Below are 22,262 nucleotides of genomic sequence, written 5' to 3'. Positions count from 1 at the left end.
GCATTATTCTCCTGAACTCCAGAGGGCGCACAAACAAAATGATCTGTGAAGAATTAAAAGACAACGAGTGTAACTCAGAGATATGACCATAGACTGTAGGTGTAACCCTAACCCATATAAACTAACCTCCACTGTAGAGAAGAGGGATTGTGACTCTCTGTAAACTCATATTTCATATTCATGGACTACTTTACTGTCTTTATACAAGACCTGTGAAGAAGAAAGTTAATTATTAAATTCATTATGAAGAAGCAAAGGTTGAACATCCTGTGAACACTTTGATTTGGCTGCAAAATATTATCTCAAAGGAAGATTTTGAAGTTTCTAAAGCATCTACAAGCAAACTGACCTTCTTTGTATAATCCTAGAAATGTAAATAGTGTTTTTATCAGTGAACTATTTGTGACAGTCATGTGATCACGCTGCACGTGATACAAAAATTCAGAGGTGCACGACCAAGCACCGCAACCACTAGAAAATAGCGTAATCACAGCCAGCGCGCAGCTGGCGCTATCTTCACCACGCCGAGTATAAACTAAGCTTAATTAAGCCCCCCCCAACCACCCCATAACATGTACTGCAAAGCAGCACTGAGCCAATACATCAAATGGAGGTGCAAAATAAGAGAAATAACTAAATCAAATAACATGACGTCGTGGGTTGGTTTTCGTCCTGTGCTCCTCAATTTGTTTGAGTCACCAGCCTGCTGTGCATCATTTCATAGCTTTACCTGTCTATGGTAAGCTATGATACGCCTACTTTAAAATGGTTTGAGTGGATCCACTTTTTCTGCTCCTGCGTCAGAGCTTTCCTCACATATGGTGTTTCGTCAGTCTTCAGTGTTATATATCGGATCCATAGAGATATTGGAGTTTCAGTGTGGAATACTGTCTTGAACAGGATTTAGGCTGCCCAGCACAAACAAAAACATGTTCCAGTAATTTAATGAAGCATGATATTGTGTTGTTGGTGACAGATGGCATACCCAGAGGCTTTGTATGGCCTATTATAATCTGTTAAAAATGTCTTAATTAGCCCTGATAAAGATCCTGATCAACATCATGTAGAACTGTACATTTCAGCCCAACACACAGTGACAAAAGACGAACACGTATCCAACATGAAACACTCTGTAGTTATAAGTGTTTTTGAATGAAAGATTCTGACATTCCAGACGGCAGCACCACGAGTTAGAATGAAAAAAGTCATCAGTTGGTCGCAGTACTGGACAATAATGGATCCCACCGGAGTAATGTGTGGCACCATCCAACATGGATGTTGGGTTTAGGCCAAGAAGAGATAGGTGGTCACCGCAGGTGAATAGGGTACCAAAAGCAACCAATAGATACCGCCATAAAACATCCCCAGTTAACTTACATTAAGGCAATTGTTTTTTGTTTTACACATTTTCTGAAAATGTATGTTTAAATATGCAAATGATGCATTATGTAATGTTAACTTGTGGTGGATCTAGGAGAAATCTAGACGCAAACAGACAAAAAATATACCAAACTAAATGTGTATTGTGCTTTCTTTCCACTAGTCTGTTAGAAGACATGTTGTGGAAGCAAAACTGTCAAAAATTTCAAAATTGATTAGTGAAAGAAAAACGCAGTACTTACCTGCTGTCTCCCCTTATACATGTATTAATGTAAAGCAAAAATGGTTATGTAAGGATAAGGAAGGCTTTTAAATCTGGTGTTTTCTTAACTTTTTTGTTAACGTTCTTGTTGTTGGTGGTGATGGTGTATATGTGTGTGTGTGTGTGTGTGTGTGTGTGTGTGTGTGTGTGTGTGTGTGTGTGTGTGTATGTGTGTGTGTGTGTTGCAGACTTTCTAAGCGAGGCCCTAAACGCTATCAGTGTGAGTACAGAGCTGATTGAAGAGGAGCTCAAGCCACATTTGGACACAATGCTGGCTGCTCTTCTGGAAAAGAGTAAGTCATGTGACGCACCTGTACACACACACACACACACACACACTCACACTCACACACACACACCTTCCACACAGCTATCGATGAGTTTTCTGGGAATGTCCCGGTGCTAACCCGTGCTCTATGATTGCAGGTTGTACACTCGCCAGATACATTCTCGTTTCTTTGGTTCTACTATTTGTTCCATCCTGCCTGCACATTAGATCCGTAGCCCTGCTTGCTGAGTTGTGTAGCCCAGGTGGTTGGAAGGGCACTGTACACATCCCCCTGCTTACACGAATGCGCCAACCTACGTGCAAAAATGTACATTATACAATTCATTCAATAATATACAATACATTTCGATTCATTAAGAGAAAAAGCAGCCTGGGACAACAAAGCAACAGAAAAATGATTCACCACTACAATGTTTTTTAAAAACGCTTTGTGCTAAGAAACAATAAAAATCCCAACACATTGGACAGGAAATGATATGTTGAGTGCGCCCCCTCACATGGATGGCCACAGCAGGAATAGACAGCATTGTGCTTCCACACAGAAAGAAAATCCACCTTGTCAGGTTTCAATTAATGCCACAGTGGTTCAGACCAATCGGCGTCCTGTGATTGGTCTGCTACTGGCCGTGGTTGAGGTGTGTGACGCGACGGGAGTCTCCAAAAGACGAGTTTATGGTTGGAGTGGAAGTTGGTGCAGTTCAGGTAGACCTGCCTGAAGCTTGCTGCCAGCTGCCCAAAACACATGGTCCTAGCCTAGCTCTTCTTCAGCTGACTTGTAGATCTATTTACTCCTAGTTTAATTTAGTTTTGTTTTCCACAACCTCACCACAACCAGCCCAAACTGCTTTTTAAACTACTGAACATGCACCAAGTGTATATTACTTCGGCCTAGAGAGTGGCGAAGACATGACCCGCCCTACTCTGCCTCTGATTGGCCTACCCTGACCAATCTCACTCCTCATGCCCAGAGGGTGGCTCTTGACATTGCTATCCTAGGAAAAAACAATGTGGCACACTTGGTCTGTTAGGCTGTCACATATATTGAGAGAAAGTAAAAGTCTGATCGTGGCAGTAGAGGAAATGTCAGGAGGCCGCCACAAAACATCTGTTCTGGTGTATTTGTAATGCAACCACTGGGTCTGAGTCACAGTCACATCTGGACTTTACTGTGTAAACTGTGTGTGCTGGGATTCGATATCCTGTCATTGTTTTCTTTCTGAACAAATGAATTTGTGTGTCCATAGAGAAGGATGCTGCTGTTGAGATCGCCAGAAGTGGGATTCTACCCACACTGGCTCAAGCCTTAAGGAGCCAAAGCTGCCTGAGCTGCCAGGTGGCTCTGGTGGTGGCAGAGATGGCCAGAGAAGGTGGGATACTGTTACTGTTTTGATGCTAAAAGGTGAATGGACTTGCATTTGTGTAGCCCCTTTACAGGCGCTGTAGACCACATGTCGACATTCACACACACATTCACACACTGTTGGCAGAGACTGCCATACAAAATGCTCATACACTCACACACCCATGGCACAGCCTCCAAGATTTAAAAAAAGGCAACATGTGGACTGGAGGAGCCTGGTTTCAAACTGCTAATCTTCTCTCTCGCTGTACTTCCCGAGCAACAGTTGTTATGTTCTTGTGTAATATCAAATTTGCAATGTCTTAGCTACACATGTGTTAGCACCACAGCTCTTTAATACCCCAATATTGACAAAAGGTCCATTTAGATTCTGCTCTAGAACTTTCAGAATAAGAATCTGGTTTATTACCGAGTAGGTTTTCACATGCAAGGAATTTGCTTTAGTGTTTTAGTGCATGGACAAGTGGGGGTCCTGAGCATTGGGGAGTGGTTCAAAGAGTTTGAGATGTCTGGTGGACAGGTAGCGAAATGGCAATGAAGAGGCCCGGGGAAGTGGGAATGTGGCTGAAAGGAGGCACAGAGAGGCAGAGCGGGAACAATAAACACAACTGAGGAAGACACTGGGACTTCTCTTCCATGCTGCATATATCTCGTACACAAAGCTGGGTGCTGTTTCATGAATGACTTCACAAATGACATGCTTTCTGTGAGTAATTAGAGTAAAAAAAACATTGTTTCTTCTTGACTAACTTTTCTACAAGATTCATGGTGCTGTTGTGGTAAACTGGGAAGAAGCAGCACTCAGGCTGAATAACAGAGCAATGTTGAACGACTGTCTGCAAAATGATGAGCAGTACAGTACAATATAAAGGTATAAAATGTTACATTTATCAGTCCGTAAACGCAGCATTCAAAGTTGGCTCCATCCACGGCTCAAGAGTCCAAGCGAGGGGGGAGAGAGAGAGAGAGAGATGGTCGAGTGAGCTATAGAGTGAATGGAGAGAGGGAGCAGTGTTAGCGAGAAAGTGTCTTCTTCAATACAGCATGATGTTCATTTAGTAAATTAGAGTCACATTTAGAGTCAAACAGACCATAAAGCAGAGTATGCTTTAGGGCGGGGCTACACAGTGATTGACAGGTCTCTACTACGCCGTCGTCCGGTCTGGGAGTTGTCCATGTTTTCGTCTTAAAACTTTAAGCCTTTCACGTGTGTTTTTACTTCATGAAAGTTAGTTGTAACATTTTGGTGGCCTTAAAATGTCTTATTCAGCGTTCAGTTGTACTTAGCTCCATCCTCTCGTGTCCCTTCTGGTTGAAAACAAACAAGATGGCGACGGCCAAAACGCTGATTTTGAGTCTTCAAAATATCAGTCCACTAACCAACGGGTGACATCACCTGACTACGTCCACTTCTACTCTACAGTCTATGTTGAGAACAAAGCATTGAATCAGAGAAATAAACAGTTATTTTACAGCCACACCTCTGCAACCTGAATGAATGCAGAGTGTGTGTGTGGCTCTGTAAACACACAGCAGAGGAGCGAGAGTGAGGCGGTGGGCGATGTAACAACCCGTTCTCATCCATACGGCCGCTTTGTGTCTGACGGAGCTAAAGTGGGAGTCGTGCCCATGGATGCAATGTTTGTGCCGACTAACGTGACAAAGCGACGCTATTTGACGACCTAAACAGGCTGCACAGCCTGCTGCTGTTATTGGCTGTTTGCTGACATCCAGAAACTTCAATACTCCACAGCAAATTAGGAAGGGAAGAGAAAATCCAGCCAGAGGACAGATGTAGATACAGAGACCACCACACACTGACGTAGGTCAGAGGTGATGAGTGAGTCTACACATTGTTTTTTACAACTCAGATTCAAGGGACTTTCTTTGAGGGGCATTTCAAGAGGTTAAATCCTCCTTGTGTGTGTTGTAGCTGCAGTCAGGGAGCCGTGCATCGAGGCGGGCCTGGTGAAGGTGCTGGTTCCCCATCTGAGCAGCAATAACCAGGAGATGCTGCTGAACACCGGCAGGGCCATCGGACGCATCTGCTTCGACAGCTGTGAGTTGGTCTGACATCGCTGACTCAGTCAGCAGGGTTGACTGAGGATGAACAGGGTGCATATGAGGCAGAGACAGCCTTCTTCTGAAGGCTACAGAGACTTGCTTATGATTATCAAATGTTAAACTATGTGTGGTTAAGACTCATTCCAATTGAATGATTTGTATTCAGAAATCAGCCCAGTCGCCAGACAAAATGTTGACATTTTACTTTTGTGCAAACCATGGATACATTGAATGACGACATTTTTGTATTCGGTGAGAGCAAGTGACAACTGAGCAAACGTTATCGCAGAAATGTGCAACACCAACTTTTTGCTGGTGACTGGGTTACACTTCTCATTTCCACATCAGTTACCTAATTATAATTTCAGCAAAACCATGACACCGTGACATAGTGACCTTAAAGTTAAAATGAAGTTAAAAACAAACAACCTGTCCGTATGTGTGACTTTAACCACTTCCACTCTCTCTCTCTCTTTCACCTCCCACCCAGCATACCAACAGGACCAGTTAGTCCAGAGCGGTGTGATCCCCAGACTGGTGTCCATTATAAGGGAGTATCCAGAGAACGAGCCCCTGGTCAATGTCTGCCTGCTGGCCCTCTGTAACCTGGCTGACATGGGTGATTATATTTGTATTTATCTTAGTAATTCATTATTTATTAGCTGTAATTTGAACTGCACCGTCTCAGTATTTAGACACATCCCTCACAGCTATAGGTTCATCTCTGGGTTGTGTTTACATGTTCTCCTTGTACTCGCCAGCCGTTTGAAACTAAACTTTAATGCCAACTTTTGGTGAATTTAGGAGAAATCGACAGATGGAAGTAGACAAAGTAGTAAAATAAACACCTAAATGTGTATTCTGGATGATTTCTTTCCGCAGGTCTGAAAGAAAACGAGTTATGGAAGCAAAATAGCCCAAAATCTCAAAATTGATTGTGCATAAAAAACAATGTTTTTTCCTGGGGTGTCTCTTGTTAACAAAACCTTTATTAAGCAGAGAGCGGGAAATTCATCATTTCAAAAAGCTGCTGTGTAAAATGAGCTGTATATCTCAGTCACTTCCACAGCGTCCGTAGTTACACAACCCTATGTTTGCAGATTCTTCGAGGGAGGCCCTGACTGAGCTGGATGTGGCAGGTATACTGACCTTTCAGCTGAAACGGGCACCGGATGCAGAACGCCGACACATCATCCTTGAGATATTGGGCTCACTGGGCGAGAGCGGTAAGACAGAAAGGAGGCTACAGTAAGAAAAGGGAAGACTTATAGATTGAACAAGTATGACTTGATATTTACCTTAGACCCATTGTCAAACCAGGGGCTTTGTTTCGGCAAAAGCCAAGATATGGCAAAGTGACGGGTGACAATTTAAAATATAAAAATGGAATGAAATATAATGCAGTAAGGGTCTTGGGCATTCTATAATGCTTTTGAATATGTATTCTCCTATATATCAACTTTGCTGAGTCAGCACACATGTGTCACCGATTCACCTCGATGATAAATTAATTTATTTTTATTCAATTAGTCGTACTTTATTGGAAGATAATGTTCGCTGATAAATTGTGTTGGACCACCAGATACGCTGAAGCTGCAGTTTGCAGAGTCCGGAGTACCAGCGGCTTTATCAGAGATGATTCAGGGTCTGCAGGGAGGTTCTGACCCACACGACCTCTGCAGCATCAAGATCGCCTCCAACCTCATCGTGTCCCTGCTTTTGGGAGGTGAGTGATGCAGGTGCAACTGCAAACTAAGAGGAGGTGGGACTTGTGACAGCAACTTGTGGCACAGCTCTGGATGTTGGTATCCATTTCCTTATTTGGCTTCCTCTGTCTGTCTTTCACCTCGTTCACCTGATCTAGGAAATCCAACCACTTTATGCACGTAATTAGCAATGCATATTCAGCTGTGATTGGCCAGTTCTAATGGCACTAGCTGTTGTCCTGTCCTCCATCATTGCATTCAGACAGTTTGCACCATAAATGTGGTGTTGACTAACTGTCATTAGCTGTCTTCTAAGGAAGGAGACAGAATAGGAGATAGAGGAGAACACAACTAAATATATATCTTTTCCAATATTAATAAATCATATCATCCTTTTTAATTTGCAAGGACCAAATAGCTTACACTAGAGCCTAAATAATCAGAATGAACCCTTCTCTAAATCCCACCCTTCGAATGCAGACTGACCAATCATAGCGTAGACACTATTATGTCTCTGTGTATAGCAAAAATCTCTGATGTTTGTGCACCAGTGTTGATCTATTAGTGATTTGATTACCTCATTAATATGCAGCAAATCACCCATATAATACAATATATTATTATACAGGGAAAGTAATGTCAGAGCTGCTTGTTGGAAGAAATAATTTGCCGTTTGTGAGGATTATAAAGATCTTGTTTAAAACACAGATATGTGTGTCCGTGTCTGTGTGTCAGATGAGTCCATGCAGAAGTGTTTTGGTGAGGGATCAGGTCTGGTGTATCAGGATGTTCTGTCATGGCTACAGAGCCACAACACCCAGCTACAGCTGTCCGGAGCCCTGGCCATCGCCAACTTCGCCAGGAACGGTAAGATATATCTTTCAGGCAAGAATACAGATCTCTGTGACATCAATCACAGGTTTGTGAAGGGACCAGGTGGCAACCTCCGGTTCTGCAGATTGAAGCTAATGCGGAAGTGTCTTAAAGCTGCATTCTCTCTAGTGTCCACCAGGGGGCGACTCCTCTGGTTGTATAGAAGTCTATGAGAAAATGACTCTACTTCTCTCTTGATTTATTACCTCAGTAAACATTGTAAACATGAGTTTATGGTCTCAATCTCTAGTTTCAAGTCTTCTTCAATACAGCATGATGTTCATTTAGTACATTATGGTCCATTTAGAGTCAAACAGACCATAAAGCAGGGGATGCTGTAGGGCGGGGCTACTGTGATTGACAGGTCAATGCTGCTACCAGAGCCGTATACGGCGTCTCTACGTAATCCAAGATGGCGACGGCGAAATAGTCGAACTCAAAGCTTCATAACGGCAGTCCACAAACCAACGGGTGTAACTGCAATACCAGAAGGTTCCAGGCATTCTGTTCATCAACCGGTTGTGCCAAACAAATTGAACTTAGTTGAGAAACATGTACTAGTAAAACATGTCTGACATGTCTCATTATATACGGCGTATTAGTACCATTGTAGGTAAAAAAGTACTATACTGCGCTCATATGGCAGTTAGCGCAGTCCCTCTCGACCTACGGTGGCATGACTGTGTTGTCGCGGAAGCGGGACTCCTACCCTTAGGTTAACGTCGTTAGGTCCGTCGGCACTGTTGCCGTTGTTAGCACTGTTTACCGGCAATCCCGGCTGGATGGGTTGTAGCTGCAGCAGTAGTGGACCAATCACACCCAGATTTAAATCAAAGAGCTCTTGCGGGGATTGGCTGCGAGCAAAATCCTGTTAGTAATCTGTAATATAATATATAGAAATATATGTATAATAGTATATATGATGTAATACTATATAGAAGTACAGTATATGTAAAGTAATAGTATATGGAAGTATATGTATAATAGTATATAGAAGTATATATGATGTAATAGTATATAGAAGTACAGTATATGTAATGTAATAGTATATAGAAGTATATGTATAATCGTATATAGAAGTATATGTGTAATAGTATATAGAAGTATATGTGTAATACTATATAGAAGTACAGTATATGTAATGTAATAGTATATAGAAGTATATGTATAATAGTATATAGAAGTATATATGATGTAATAGTATATAGAAGTACAGTATATGTAATGTAATAGTATATAGAAGTATATGTATAATAGTATATAGAAGTATATGTGTAATAGTATATAGAAGTATATGTGTAATAGTATATAGAAGTACAGTATATGTAATGTAATAGTATATAGAAGTATATATGATGTAATAGTATATAGAAGTACAGTATATGTAATGTAATAGTATATAGAAGTATATGTAATGTAATACAGTAATCAGGTTTTGAAGGTGTCTTCGTTGGCCTGCTGTCTTTCTGTCAGACAGTAACTGTGTGAAGATGCTGGACCTCGGTGTGGTTCCTCACATCCTGACCTTGTTGGAGCAGCATGTCGACGAAGGAGACGTGTCCGTTCAACATGCTGGACTGAGCGCGCTCAGAAACCTGGCCATCCCCGGTACTGATCAAAACACAGTCGAGATATGTGTGTTCCAGTGACCAAATATGCACTTGAAAGTTTAACACTGAAACCTGCCATATACATGTTAACACATAACACTCTCTGAGTCATCCTCAAAAGGTGGCCAAAAGTCAGAAAAATGACATGGGATCAATCAGGAAAAGAAAATCACCAAAACTGTAAACATACTTGAAAAGATTTTAAATGTTTTTTAATTCTATCATTTTAATTATACTTAGATGACGTGGATGCTCTGTGTCTTTCAGCCACCAACAAAGTGCGAATGCTGGAGGACGGGGTGACTGAGAGGATAAAGACCTTGCTGCGCTCCGACATGCCGCCAGTTCAGTTCAAACTGCTGGGTACACTACGCATGATGGTGGACGGACAAGGTGAGCACGTTGAGCATTCAGTACTTTAAGGTGCAAGACCCATAGCTAACACTGCTAACAATGCTAACAGTGCAAACTACGGCTAAGGTGCTGACAGTAACTGTAACCGCCATATGAGAGCAGTGCAGAGCTAACCAGAAAGTCACGCAACCGGGCGACTGTGTGAACAAAGAGAGTAGAAGCTCTGATAACAACACACACAGAGGGAGAGACTTCATTCTCTGCTCAGGTAGACATTACTCCTCTATATATTTACATAGATGATAGTTGTTGATGAGATATTAATGATCTGAATATTGTTGGGATCTGACCATGTGCCTCGCCGTGTGCTTTGAAACAAAGGGATCTGGGCCTGCCTATTCTGCAAGCAAGGCAGAGCCTGATTGGCTCACCTAACTGCGAAACTCTGAGGTAGTTTGGTGGAGCGCTGCTCATTGGACGAGCCCAGGGATGCCGAGGCGGGACTTCCGGTTTTACGGCCGGAAGTGGCTAGCTCATAAACCCACTTTAGCGCCCCAGATTACTTTGCTTATCCCGCTGACGTTGTGTCGGTGAAAAGAAGCCTGCACCGTTGCTGTGTTTAACCGAACATCCTAGGTTTTATACAGTTTTATATTCGCTGGACGAATCTACTGGACTGTTTGTTTTGTTTATGTTTCGCTTCGTGGAAGAGGAAGTGGACAATTTTCCTGCAGAAGTGAAGAAACTGATTCTTCAGAGAGAGAGAAGCACATTTCCCCTCTCCACCCAAGCCGCCTTTGTTCCAGCTGTTTCTGTAGATGAGAGAACAATCTTCCGTACTCCACCGTGGCGGGGAGGATCTTAATCTGTTTTTGGAGGACCCTTTTGTTTTGTTTGCTTTCTCTCTTCTTTTACTAACCCACACACACACACATAGCTTTAAGCTAATGTAGCTCCGGGGTTGTGCTAACGGCTTCAGACACGTGTAGGTAACGAGGTCTCTACTGTCTACCACCATCGTAGAGTCTCGCGTCATCTTGTGGTCTCACGAGAGACGTCGCCACGTTTCAGATTACGTCATACATTGTCTGAGCTGTTCACTCGCCCCTCCCCCCTACACACACTACATACACACACACACACACACACTGCATGCACACAGACACACACACATACACTCCCTCTTACCCCCGTTTGTTGATTTTAGATAGCGTGCTCATGAATGTATAGTTGTTGTTAGTTTAGATATTAGTTGACTAGATCATTATTATTGAACTTAATAAACTCTTATACTTTAGAGAGCAGCTGTCTGTGATTACTTTGTGCATGTATTGTGATAATAGCTGTATATGTGGTCTGTGCTCGACCTTAAACCTTCACTTTCACTCTGAATGTGTAACAGTACTCAGACTATTGACATTGTGAGTGAACACTAATTATGAGACTTAGTTTATAGTTTGGTTATTGGTCCCTGTTCACAGGGTGGTGCCCCGTTATTATTAATAATCATTAATAATTGTTACTGACATTAATAATTCTATTGATGTCAATCATTTAGTTTTCATATATGCTGATAACTCAAACACGCTCCTTTTCGTTCCCAACAATATTGTCTATTGTTCCTTTAAGAGTAGCCCTAGACATGATCCAGATTCTTGTCAATAGACAAACAGAGGTTAACACAACCCAGCATACAAACAGTGAGACCTTTACAGTTTACCGGCTCTATTTACATTCTCCCTTGTCCCTTGGAACAACAAGCCTGTTATTTTCTTCATAAATCGATTAATCATTTAATCTGTAACACAGGAAATAGTGAAAAATGCCCATCAATGAATCCATTTGATTATAATATAGTTCATCTAGCACCATGCTCCCTGTACTGTGAACGTGTTTACATGTATTTGCCCTTCTCTCTGCTCTGCTGTGTGTGTCAGAGGAGGCAGCTTTGGTGCTGGGGAGGGACGCTGTGCTGCTGGCTCGAGTCATGGAGTGGTGTGAAGCCAAAGACCACGCAGGAGTGCGGGGAGAAGCCAGTCGCCTCTTGGCTGCCTTCATCAGACACAGCCGCAACCCTGTGAGCCCATGAATTCTCATCTGAATGCAAGCTAGCAATGCATTAGCATTAGCATTAGTAATGTGTTTGAGCTTAACATAATGACAGTGTGTGTTTATAATATATATATATATATATATATATATATATATATATATACTGTGTATAACACATTAACTGAACATCTGTAATGACTTGATGTCCTCTGTCTGACAGGAAGTTGTCCATGCTGTAGCCAAAGCAGATGGGGTTCGGCACCTTATCTCCATGGCAACAAGTGAACATGTCATCATGCAGAACGAGGCCTTGGTTGCCCTGGCGATAGCATCTGCCATTGACATTGGTAAAGCAATTTCAGAGACAAGGTTCTAGGCCCACATTTCAGAAGCATGTCAGAATACCGCCTAGTTTTTTTTATGTTGAGAAGTACAGTCAACCTTTTCATATCGGACCTCCTGGATCCTGTAACGGGTTTGGACCGAAACTTTAAAACTCTTAAGGAGGAGAATCTTGTTTCAGTAACTCATCTGGCTCGAAACATGCCGTTCATGTCTGTGGGATTCCTCTGTTACCTTTAACTCTATTGTGCCATGTTTCTATTGCATGTGACTTTATTTGCATCTTATTGACCTCTCATTGGTGGTTTTGTGTAACTTACATGCTTTGCAAAGTACACCATGTGCATATGTATGTATGGATATGCAACATAATTTAAGTTTTAGATTTTCTGTTACGTGGTTTTAGTTTTAAACAATTTAAACAACAAACCAAGTGATGTTTATATATATATATGTTTAAGCCCAAAAAAGAAGTCAGGCAAATCATACGCAAGTCATTTTATTCTAACTAAAGTAGAAGGACAAGCTGACGTGTGAGTGACAACCAGCAGCACTCTGGTTGTACCGCTGGTCCTCGGGCCAGCGGTTTATTATCAGCCCAGGACTAAAAACAACACCATAGAACATGTAAGATTACCAATGGCCTTCCACTGTGGTGACTATTTAAAGTCATCAGTCTTTAGAATTGATTTTTATATTTTATAGTAGTAGAAATCAATGAATGGTCTGGCACCAGCCTATCTCTCAGACATGTTTGTTAGAGCATGTCCCTCAGATCCTCTGCAGCTGGCCCTCAGGTGGTCCCCTGTGTGTCTGGTCTGGAGCCGTTTGAAGGATCTGAGGGACTCCTCCTCTGTGGACACTTTTAAAAGAAATCTTAAGACAGATCTTTTAACCTGGCTTTTACTTAAGGTGCCTCATCATTTATTGCCTTAGTTTTAAAGTCTTAGTCATTGGTTTTGGTACTATTTCTATCTCTTGAGCCTATTTTAGTGATTTTATTGTTTAAATCTTTAGTCTACAACATTCTGTTATTGATTTATTTATTTAGTTGTCTGTGCTATTTTAATCTTCCTCTGTGAAGCACCTTGGGCTGCGTGACTGTATGAAAGGTGCTCTATGAATAAGTTGAGCTGAGTTGAGGCCGGGGGCAGACCCTCCCATGCTCATCGGGTGCAGCCAGATGAAATCAATGTGCTACACCAGAAACACTTCGATCTACGCCAGTTAGGTTTCATGACACAAGGTAGTTGACACATTAGTTAAGGTATATGACATGACATCTTCATTTAGTAATGCATTTACATGTGTGTTCACCGATATGTTTCTTTGTGTGTGACTACAGAGTCTGTGAAGGAGCCGTTTAGGGAGGCAGAGCTGTTGCCCATGCTGAAGAAGATGTTGGAGGATCCTGTTGGGGCAGTCGAAGTCAAGTTCAGTGCTTTAGGTCTCATCTGCAGCCTGGCTAACTCCAGTATGTGTTTGATTTTACAGCACATATTCACAACATTCTGTTCCACCACATTCAAGATGTTTTAGCACAGGGGTCTCAAACTCAATTTGGCTTGGGGCCACTGCTGGTATTGGCATCTCATAGGAGGGCCACTTCAACGTTCAGGTACTATAAGAAAGCGCAATATTTTGGAAAATTTACATTTTTATTTTTACAATACTAACATATTTTCGCCATACTTAACAAATAAATGCACCCAGCAGTTTCTCTACATTTTTATATTAGTTTTTAACAGTGCAAATATTTTTTCCTTTTGCGCCATTTTTTATAACTTATTGAAACATTGCACTTGAACCAACAATTGCAATCCCTGAATACGTTTGTACTTTATTCTATTTCTTGCCAGACACCTGGCAGCGCTTCTGCTCACACAGCTGAGCCACATTTGTCCTGATCGAGGTCACATTAGAAACCCTGAGTACAGCCTCAAGATGGGCATCAGTAAGCCTGCACCTGTACGTGCATTTATTAAAGTTCGAGAAAAGTTTCTCACACAGATATGTGCTTCCAAGAAGACACATTACCCGACTGAACACTTTTGTCGGCTCAGGGAAGGATGGAGGTAATTCTCTCATAAACTGTCCAGTCATGTCCGGTTTTCCCTGAGCCGCTCTGAATGTAGCTTTCAGATCACTGTTGCACTGCAAGTCAATAAGTTCCATTTGCAACATACTTGGGACACTCTGCACATCAGCTGAGAAGGGGTCTGCAAACAGCTGGAAAGTGTCACGACGTGCCTTGAAGTCAGCAAAACGCTGATCAAACTCCTGCAGTAGGTTTTCAATAGCACAGGCATATCCACCACTGAATGCTGTGCCCTCATCCACAACACATCTGCATGTTGTGAAATGGTTGAGATTTTTTGCAGAAAGCTGAGTTTTCCACAATTTCAGTTTTGTGGAGAAGGCTTTCACATTTTCATAGACTGCTGTGACCAGCTGACCAGGGCCCTGGAGCTTCAGGTTAAGGATGTTCAGCTCTTGTGTTATGTCCACTAGTAATACAAGGTCCATAACCCATCTTGGATCATCAAGTTCAGGAACATCCATTCTGCCATCTTCCATGAATTTCTTCACTTCTGCTCTTAAATAAAAAGATCTCTTCAGGACATTCCCCCTGCTGAGCCAGCACACCTCAGTAAAGTAAAGTACATCACCATAAGTTGACTCAATCTCTTCTAAAAGGCCCTGAACTGGCGGTGCTGTAAACTCCTGGACCTGATGTAATTGATACATTTCAGGACAACAGACATGACATGTTCATATTTCAAGCATTTGCTGCACAGTGCCTGGTGTATAATGCAGTGCAGAACAACTGCTGGATCTGCATTTTCCTCCTCTAACTGTCTTTGTACCAGCGCTACCAGTCCGTTTTTTTGCCCGTCATTGACAGGGCTCCATCAGTGGTGATGCCCACCAGTCTGTTCCACGGTAAACCAGCTCGCTCAATCACGTCGCACAGCTTCTGGAAAATATCCTTGGCTGTGGTGCGACCGTGCATTGGACACAAACTCAGCAATTCTTCTGTCACTTCAAATTGGTCATTAATACCCATGATGAAAATGGCTAGCTGGGCATTGTCGGTTTTGTCTGTGCTTTCGTTAAGCACCACGGAGTATGCAGTGAAACCTCTGGCTTTATGCGTAACTGGTCATATATGTCACTCGATAGCTCGTTAACCCGCTCTGCCACTGTGTTCGCCGATAGAGAGATATTGCTGAACAAGCTCTTCTTTTCTGGACACAGAATATCAGCAACATGCAATCCTTCAGAAACTGCCCTTCGGTGAACGGCTTTCCTGCTTTGGCGATTAACTCACTCACCACGTAACTGCCTCAACTGCAGCATCACAATCCTTCTTGGCCTTCTGGAAAAGAGTTATATATGGGTTTTTATGGGTTATATACGGCTACTTTTTGTAGGTTTAGTTACGAACAGTGTATGAGAACAGTGTGACCTGAAAGGACACTGGTTGTGACAGTTTTATTAGTCTTCTCTTAGACTGATCCTAAAATGGAGCTTCAGGTGTGGTCCAATCATAGGCTGTAGTTGGAATCTATCTCACACTTCTCTCTCTTCTTCTTTCCATCCTTGTCTGCTCCAGGTGTGATGAAGGTGGAGTTGAACTCTGTGAACATGAAGGAAAGCCTCAGTCTACTGACAGATCACAGCAGCAGTAAACTTGCCTCGCAGGCCAGCTCCATACTGGCCACTCTCAGCGACACCAGCTAAACCAGCACACTGCATAAACAATGGATCTCATCTGCTGAACGGATTAGCCGGCTTACTCAACAACTCATCCTCACAACCAACCTGTTTAGGTGTAGAAAAAGTGTGGTTTACGTAAACATTAACTAAATAACAACACATCACTAAATGGTTGATGGACTTGAATTTGTATAGCACCTTTCTAGTCTTCCGACCACTCGAAGCGCTTTTACTCTACATGTAACACCCGTTCACCGATATTCATACACTGGCAGAGACTAGCGAGTTATTAACGAGTCATGTAACTAATGTACTAATGACTCACGACAAAATATTAACGTTTACTTTTAGTTACGCAAGGGACACGAACAGCGGTCTCCTGGACAAAAGTCCTGTGTTTGTTTGACCCCTTCACTTCCCGCCTGCCATGTGTGGGCCATCCCTCTCTTCATAATACCTCAGTTGCTCTGACTATCGACTAATGACGCAGATGGGTTTAAATTGGAGTCAGTTGAAAGCCCGGTGTGTCTCACACAGACGCTAAAGGGTGCCTCGGTGTGTCAGTATCAGACTGAGGAGTGCTGACCAACTGCTGGTATTTGACGAGTTAGGAGTGAGACCAGGTATATTCAACGGCATACTTTAATTCAAATAATCTTACTGCACAGATACTGCTAAATATTGCAATGGCTTCTAATAAAATGGATTTTGTGTTGCAATAATTACTAATTACGGACAAGCAAGACTTACAATCAAGGGGTTCATTCGATCAGGAGCATGAATGTACTCAACTTTTTCCATGGATATCTACATGTCCATCTATAGATTATGAGACACCCTTTGCGCAAAGTTGACATTTTGGACGAAGGGTAGAGTTTGCAAAAAAGTTTAAGGTGTCCAAAAATGAAAGGGTTAGTGTCTGGGGAGCATGAATGTGCTTAGTACATTTGATGGTAAAACTGTCTATTAGATTTTGACATTTCTTTAATACAAATGCACAGTAAATGTAGTGTTACAGCCTTTACACAGTGGGGAAGTGATGAATAACCGACATGACAATATGCAAATATTTCATATCAAAACTGTTCATACCGGCGTACCTTTTACTGAACACAACTACCAAGATCCTATTCACACAGAGAAGCATTCGGCAGTTAGATATTTTATTGAGTTACTTTGAGTTCCCTCTAGTTAACAGCTACACAGTCTATATGTCAAGCAGAAAGAGTGGATCTGGTATGCGCTGCCTTTGTCAAGGTTGAACAGTGCAATGAAGTTTTCCATCTTGGTTTGGGATGTTGCACACTATAGTCTACATTTGGAATATGTCCGTTCTGCATAAAAAAAGACTCACTGGATGTAGACTGTGAGACCTTCGCTGCATCCTGTGCTTAGCTCCGCCCAAGTCCATTGTGATTGCTTTAAAGAATTGCAAACAAGCCAGAGCGTTTTATCGTCTTTACCAGTACAACAATCTGTGACGCCAGACATTTCTTTAGAGCTGACACAGCTGCCTTTTTTGCCGTGTAATATTTGTGTTCTGTGCAAAGGTACTCATGTTAATATGTTGACATTTAATTGCACAAAGATAAAACCGCCTGTGTGTAAAGGCTGTTAGTTGTGGCATTATAGAGGAAAATTCAGGGGTTCTGCAAAATCTGAAGAATTCAGCTTCCTTGGATGATGTATCCACATAAATTGTTATTGAAAATCCCGTCTTTAGTTATCAAAATAAGTTGTCATGGCCTGTAGTTTTTGTGGTATCTTGTTCTGGAACAAAGTGGTCACCTTCTTTGGGCTCCACTGGAAGAAGTTCAAAAATACTAGAGGAAAACATTTCATCTGATGGGATGCAAGCCTATGATGACCATTTGGTATGCACTGAGTTTTACTCCTAAACTTTCTACGCTAATATCTATTCTTTTAGTACAAGCTCAGCTGCAAGTACATCACATGAAGTTCAGTCTCTCTCTCTATTTGTCTCTGTTGTCATGGAGATGTCATCACATGACCAACACGAAGGATTCGTACAAAATATGAAGTTAAAACCTGTGCAGCATTATTGCTAGAATTTAATGAATTTATTTGAATGACTCCAGCTACAAATAGAAACACTGGCTGAGATTGTTAATATCAATTTGAATGTGCAGTGCTTTGGGCTTGCTTGCTTGCTATCTTTATTGGTTTAAAATGTACTTTAAGATTGAGGTGTTTTTAATGGGTTGAAACCTACATAACCAGCTCAGCCACCATCAAAGCGCTTTAAACCATACTGTCCACGCTGCAAATCACCACTGTCATTCTGAATCGAGTCAAACAGAACTATTAATGGAGCCACAATAACAAGTAATACATCTGCATGGCCTTAGGTTAGTAGTGACATCATGACCCAACCCAACTTGGTTATGCTTAATGAACCTTTGTTGTCGCATAGTTAAAGAATGAACTATTTGGTTATTGTTGGACATGGTTAGAAGAAATCAACATAGCTTCTGGTACTACTTATAATCCCATGCAGAGGAATCATGCTCTGTCAGCCTGAAGTCTTGTTCACAGTATACTAGAAAAACCTGCATATTGTGCTGGATATGCTGGGATATTGAGAAGAAAAGACTCTTTCTATGGGAGCTAACTTAATGGCAGGAACCAGTTTGTAAATACTTAATGCGTTAGTTTCTACTTATTGCTAATTTGGGCGTGATGGCCACAGAGGGTGTGTCTTCAGTACAATTAATTTAGTGTCAAGAAACAGTAGTAGTAATAATAACAGTACAATCCTTCCTGCAGACTTTGATTGAGGTTAGGCATTGGCCTTGTATGGTTGAGGTTAGACATTGTCCTCCAATGTTTGAGGTTAGACATTGTCCTCCAATGGTTGAGGTTAGGCATTGTCCTCCAATGCTTGAGGTTGAGGTTAGGCATTGTCCTCCAACGGTTGAGGTTAGGCATTGACCTCCAATGGTTGAGGTTAGGCATTGTCCTCCAATGGTTGACGTTAGGCATTGTCCTCCAACGATTGAGGTTAGGCATTGTCCTCCAACGGTTGAGGTTAGGCATTGACCTCCAATGGTTGAGGTTAGGCATTGTCCTCCAATGGTTGACGTTAGGCATTGTCCTCCAACGATTGAGGTTACACATTGTCCTCCAACGATTGAGGTTAGGCATTGACCTCCAACGGTTGAGGTTAGGCATTGTCCTCCAACGGTTGAGGTTAGGAATTGTCGTCCAACGGTTGAGGTTAGGCATTGTCCTCCCACGGTTGAGGTTAGGCATTCTCCTCCCACGGTTGAGGTTAGGCATTGTCCTCCAATGGTTGAGGTTAGGCATTGTCCTCCAACGATTGAGGTTACACATTGACCTCTAATGGTTGAGGTTAGGCATTGACCTCCAATGGTTGACGTTAGGCATTGTCCTCCAACGATTGAGGTTAGGCATTGACCTCCAACGGTTGAGGTTAGGCATTGTCCTCCAACGGTTGAGGTTAGGCATTGTCCTCCAACAGTTGAGGTTAGGAATTGTCGTTCAACAATTGAGGTTAGGCATTGTCCTCCCACGGTTGAGGTTAGGCATTGTCCTCCCACGGATGAGGTTAGGCATTGTCCTCCAACGGTTGAGGTTAGGCATTGTCCTCCAACGGTTGAGGTTAGGCATTGACCTCCAATGGTTGAGGTTAGGCATTGTCCTCCAATGGTTGAGGTTAGGCATTGTCCTCCAATAGTTGGGGCTAGGCATTGTCCTCCAATGGTTGAGGTTAGGCATTGATCTCCAACGGTTGACGTTAGGCATTGTCCTCCAACGATTGAGGTTACACATTGACCTCTAACGATTGAGGTTAGGCATTGACCTCCAATGGTTGAGGTTAGGCATTGTCCTCCGATTGAGGTTAGGCATTGTCCTCCAACGGTTGAGGTTAGGAATTGTCGTCCAATGGTTGAGGTTAGGCATTGTCCTCCCACGGTTGAGGTTAGGCATTGTCCTCCAACGGTTGAGGTTAGGCATTGTCCTCCAACGGTTGAGGTTAGGCATTGACCTCCAATGGTTGAGGTTAGGCATTGTCCTCCAACGATTGAGGTTACACATTGACCTCTAACGGTTGAGGTTAGGCATTGACCTCCAACGGTTGACGTTAGGCATTGTCCTCCAACGATTGAGGTTAGGCATTGACCTCCAACGGTTGAGGTTAGGCATTGTCCTCCAACGGTTGAGGTTAGGAATTGTCGTCCAAAGGTTGAGGTTAGGCATTGTCCTCCAACGGTTGAGGCTAGGCATTGTCCTCCAACGGTTGAGGTTAGGCATTGACCTCCAATGGTTGAGGTTAGGCATTGACCTCCAACGGTTGAGGTTAGGCATTGACCTCTAACGGTTGAGGTTAGGCATTGACCTTTGATCTCCAACGGTTGAGGTTAGGCATGGACCTCTAATGGTTGAGGTTAGGCATGGACTTTGATTGGTAAAAGTTTTTTACTAACTGTTTTGCTACCATCTAAACAATTAACCAGTTATCCAATTGCTTGTCCATGCAGCTCCAGCATAACAGTAATAGCCATGGCTAACACCTCTCTAAAGAAAGCTTCCTGATTGATGTTATAGTCTAGAGCAAACTTGATGGTTCTCCATCTCATGGAGGAATCCAAGAAGCACAATGTGAATAAGCCACATGCACAACATTATTGTATATACAGTGTTCTAAGCAATTCAGTGTGCATTTATAGTTGAGTAAGCAGAGGAAATGGTGAGCATGTGTGGTCTACACAACGTAAAGTGAAAAATCTGGCAATGGACATGAAGCAGCAGTTCTGCTATAATGTTTTATGTAATATCTGTATTGACATATTCAGTATACATAACTAGATATCACTTTAAATCTGTGAACAAATCTGTATATTTTTCAGGGAGGGCATTTTTGACATTTTCTGAGCTATGTTCTAGAAAGATAATAATAAAGTCATGCAATGTCTTCCCCGAAAAGATGTCTATTGTTTGTTTGTTTCCTTTAATAAATGAATATGAAATGTGTTGAGCTTATTGTCATCAATATATTGACATGTATGATAGGGTGAGGGTGACTCATGGTTGATTAATAATTAGTTTTTATCTGCTGATAAAAAAACAACAACCACTAAGCCACACATTAGTGATGAAGAACTTATCTAACCAACACCTGTGCAAGGAAGGCATTCTTTGCACTGCATTTCCAAATAAGAATGATTTAAAGTTCTCCAACTGCAATTTAAATTCATATGGTAAAGCAACATGCAACAACAAAAAATGTGTTAAATACAAAAGCGTGATACAATTTGCTAGCATATTGGCAGGGCTGCCAAGTTTTCAATTTCAATAATTCGGTAGACTGTCGTGAAGTTGGTGCATTTTGAGGCTTTCATTTGACATTACCCACCACAGGGAGACCCCGGGGTAACCCCTCAACTCCAAGGAATTCTGTTTAAAAAGTCCAGCAGTCCCATTCACAAAGCTTTTTTTTTTCCAATTCCAACCTTAGTAATGAAGTGATATTTTTACCACGGGCTGTCCACATTTGAGATGACATAAGCCTTTAGAAGTCCCTGGGGGGGGGGGGGGGGGGGGGGTACATTTGCAGTGAAAGGGGACAGAGCTGTGAGAAGAAGGGAAAATAAATAAATAAAGATAGCCCTTTAATACAATTAAACAGTAAAAGTAACAGTTAAAATCACATTATTGCACATAGGAAATATTGATATTTAACAGTTTCATTAATATTGCACATGAGGGAAGCGTTGGTTTTGGTTTGTGCGATCTACTGGAGCAGTGTTGATGGTAAAGTGTGACAGCAGCAGGAAGGAGCAGTATCTTCTTCACACAACGCGGGTTCTTCAGCCTGTCATTAAAGGAGCTCTTTAGCCTGTTTTATTAAGATGATATTAGAAGCAAATGCAAAGAATACTTTTTGAAACCTAACCCTAACCCATAATAATATAGCACTGTGGAAGTGCAGTTGGATTTTCCTAAATCCTTGTGATCTTTCCCAAACATAACGTTTTCCATCGAGGTCAAGGAAATGTTGTTAGGAAAAGACATTTTTAGCAGCAGTCCAGCTGTGCACGCGGCTGTGCATTTAGACAGTAGAGAAGAAGAAAAAGTGGGCGTTCGTTGTTGTACCCCACGAGTCGCCCTAAACAGTGCAATCCATAAGACGACTGAACACTGGAGTCCACTGGACACTCCAGTCCCGTAGCAGAAGAAGAAGACTACTGAACTAAGCCGGTTGTGA

The 22,262-nt window shown here is 42.1% G+C and overlaps 1 protein-coding gene across 1 annotated transcript; it reads left to right on the top strand.

The window, feature by feature from the left end:
- Positions 1–1,823: 1,823 nt before the first annotated feature.
- LOC142933038 (rap1 GTPase-GDP dissociation stimulator 1-B) lies at positions 1,824–16,036 on the top strand (the record flags this gene model as incomplete). Its single annotated transcript, XM_076077172.1, has 13 exons — positions 1,824–1,935; positions 3,176–3,298; positions 5,225–5,350; positions 5,846–5,974; positions 6,456–6,581; positions 6,938–7,081; positions 7,797–7,928; positions 9,408–9,542; positions 9,812–9,937; positions 11,836–11,975; positions 12,171–12,297; positions 13,638–13,766; positions 15,909–16,036. Coding segments are annotated over 13 exons (1,677 nt in total), but the record flags the coding sequence as incomplete, so codon positions are not given.
- Positions 16,037–22,262: the final 6,226 nt, after the last annotated feature.

Source organism: Anarhichas minor, unplaced genomic scaffold (genome assembly GCF_050575085.1).
Source record: "Anarhichas minor isolate MPS153535 unplaced genomic scaffold, ASM5057508v1 ptg000058l, whole genome shotgun sequence".
NCBI lineage: Eukaryota > Metazoa > Chordata > Actinopteri > Perciformes > Anarhichadidae > Anarhichas > Anarhichas minor.
Note: the sequence above shows the minus strand (reverse complement) of the source record. Positions and strands in the feature narration are given on the sequence as shown.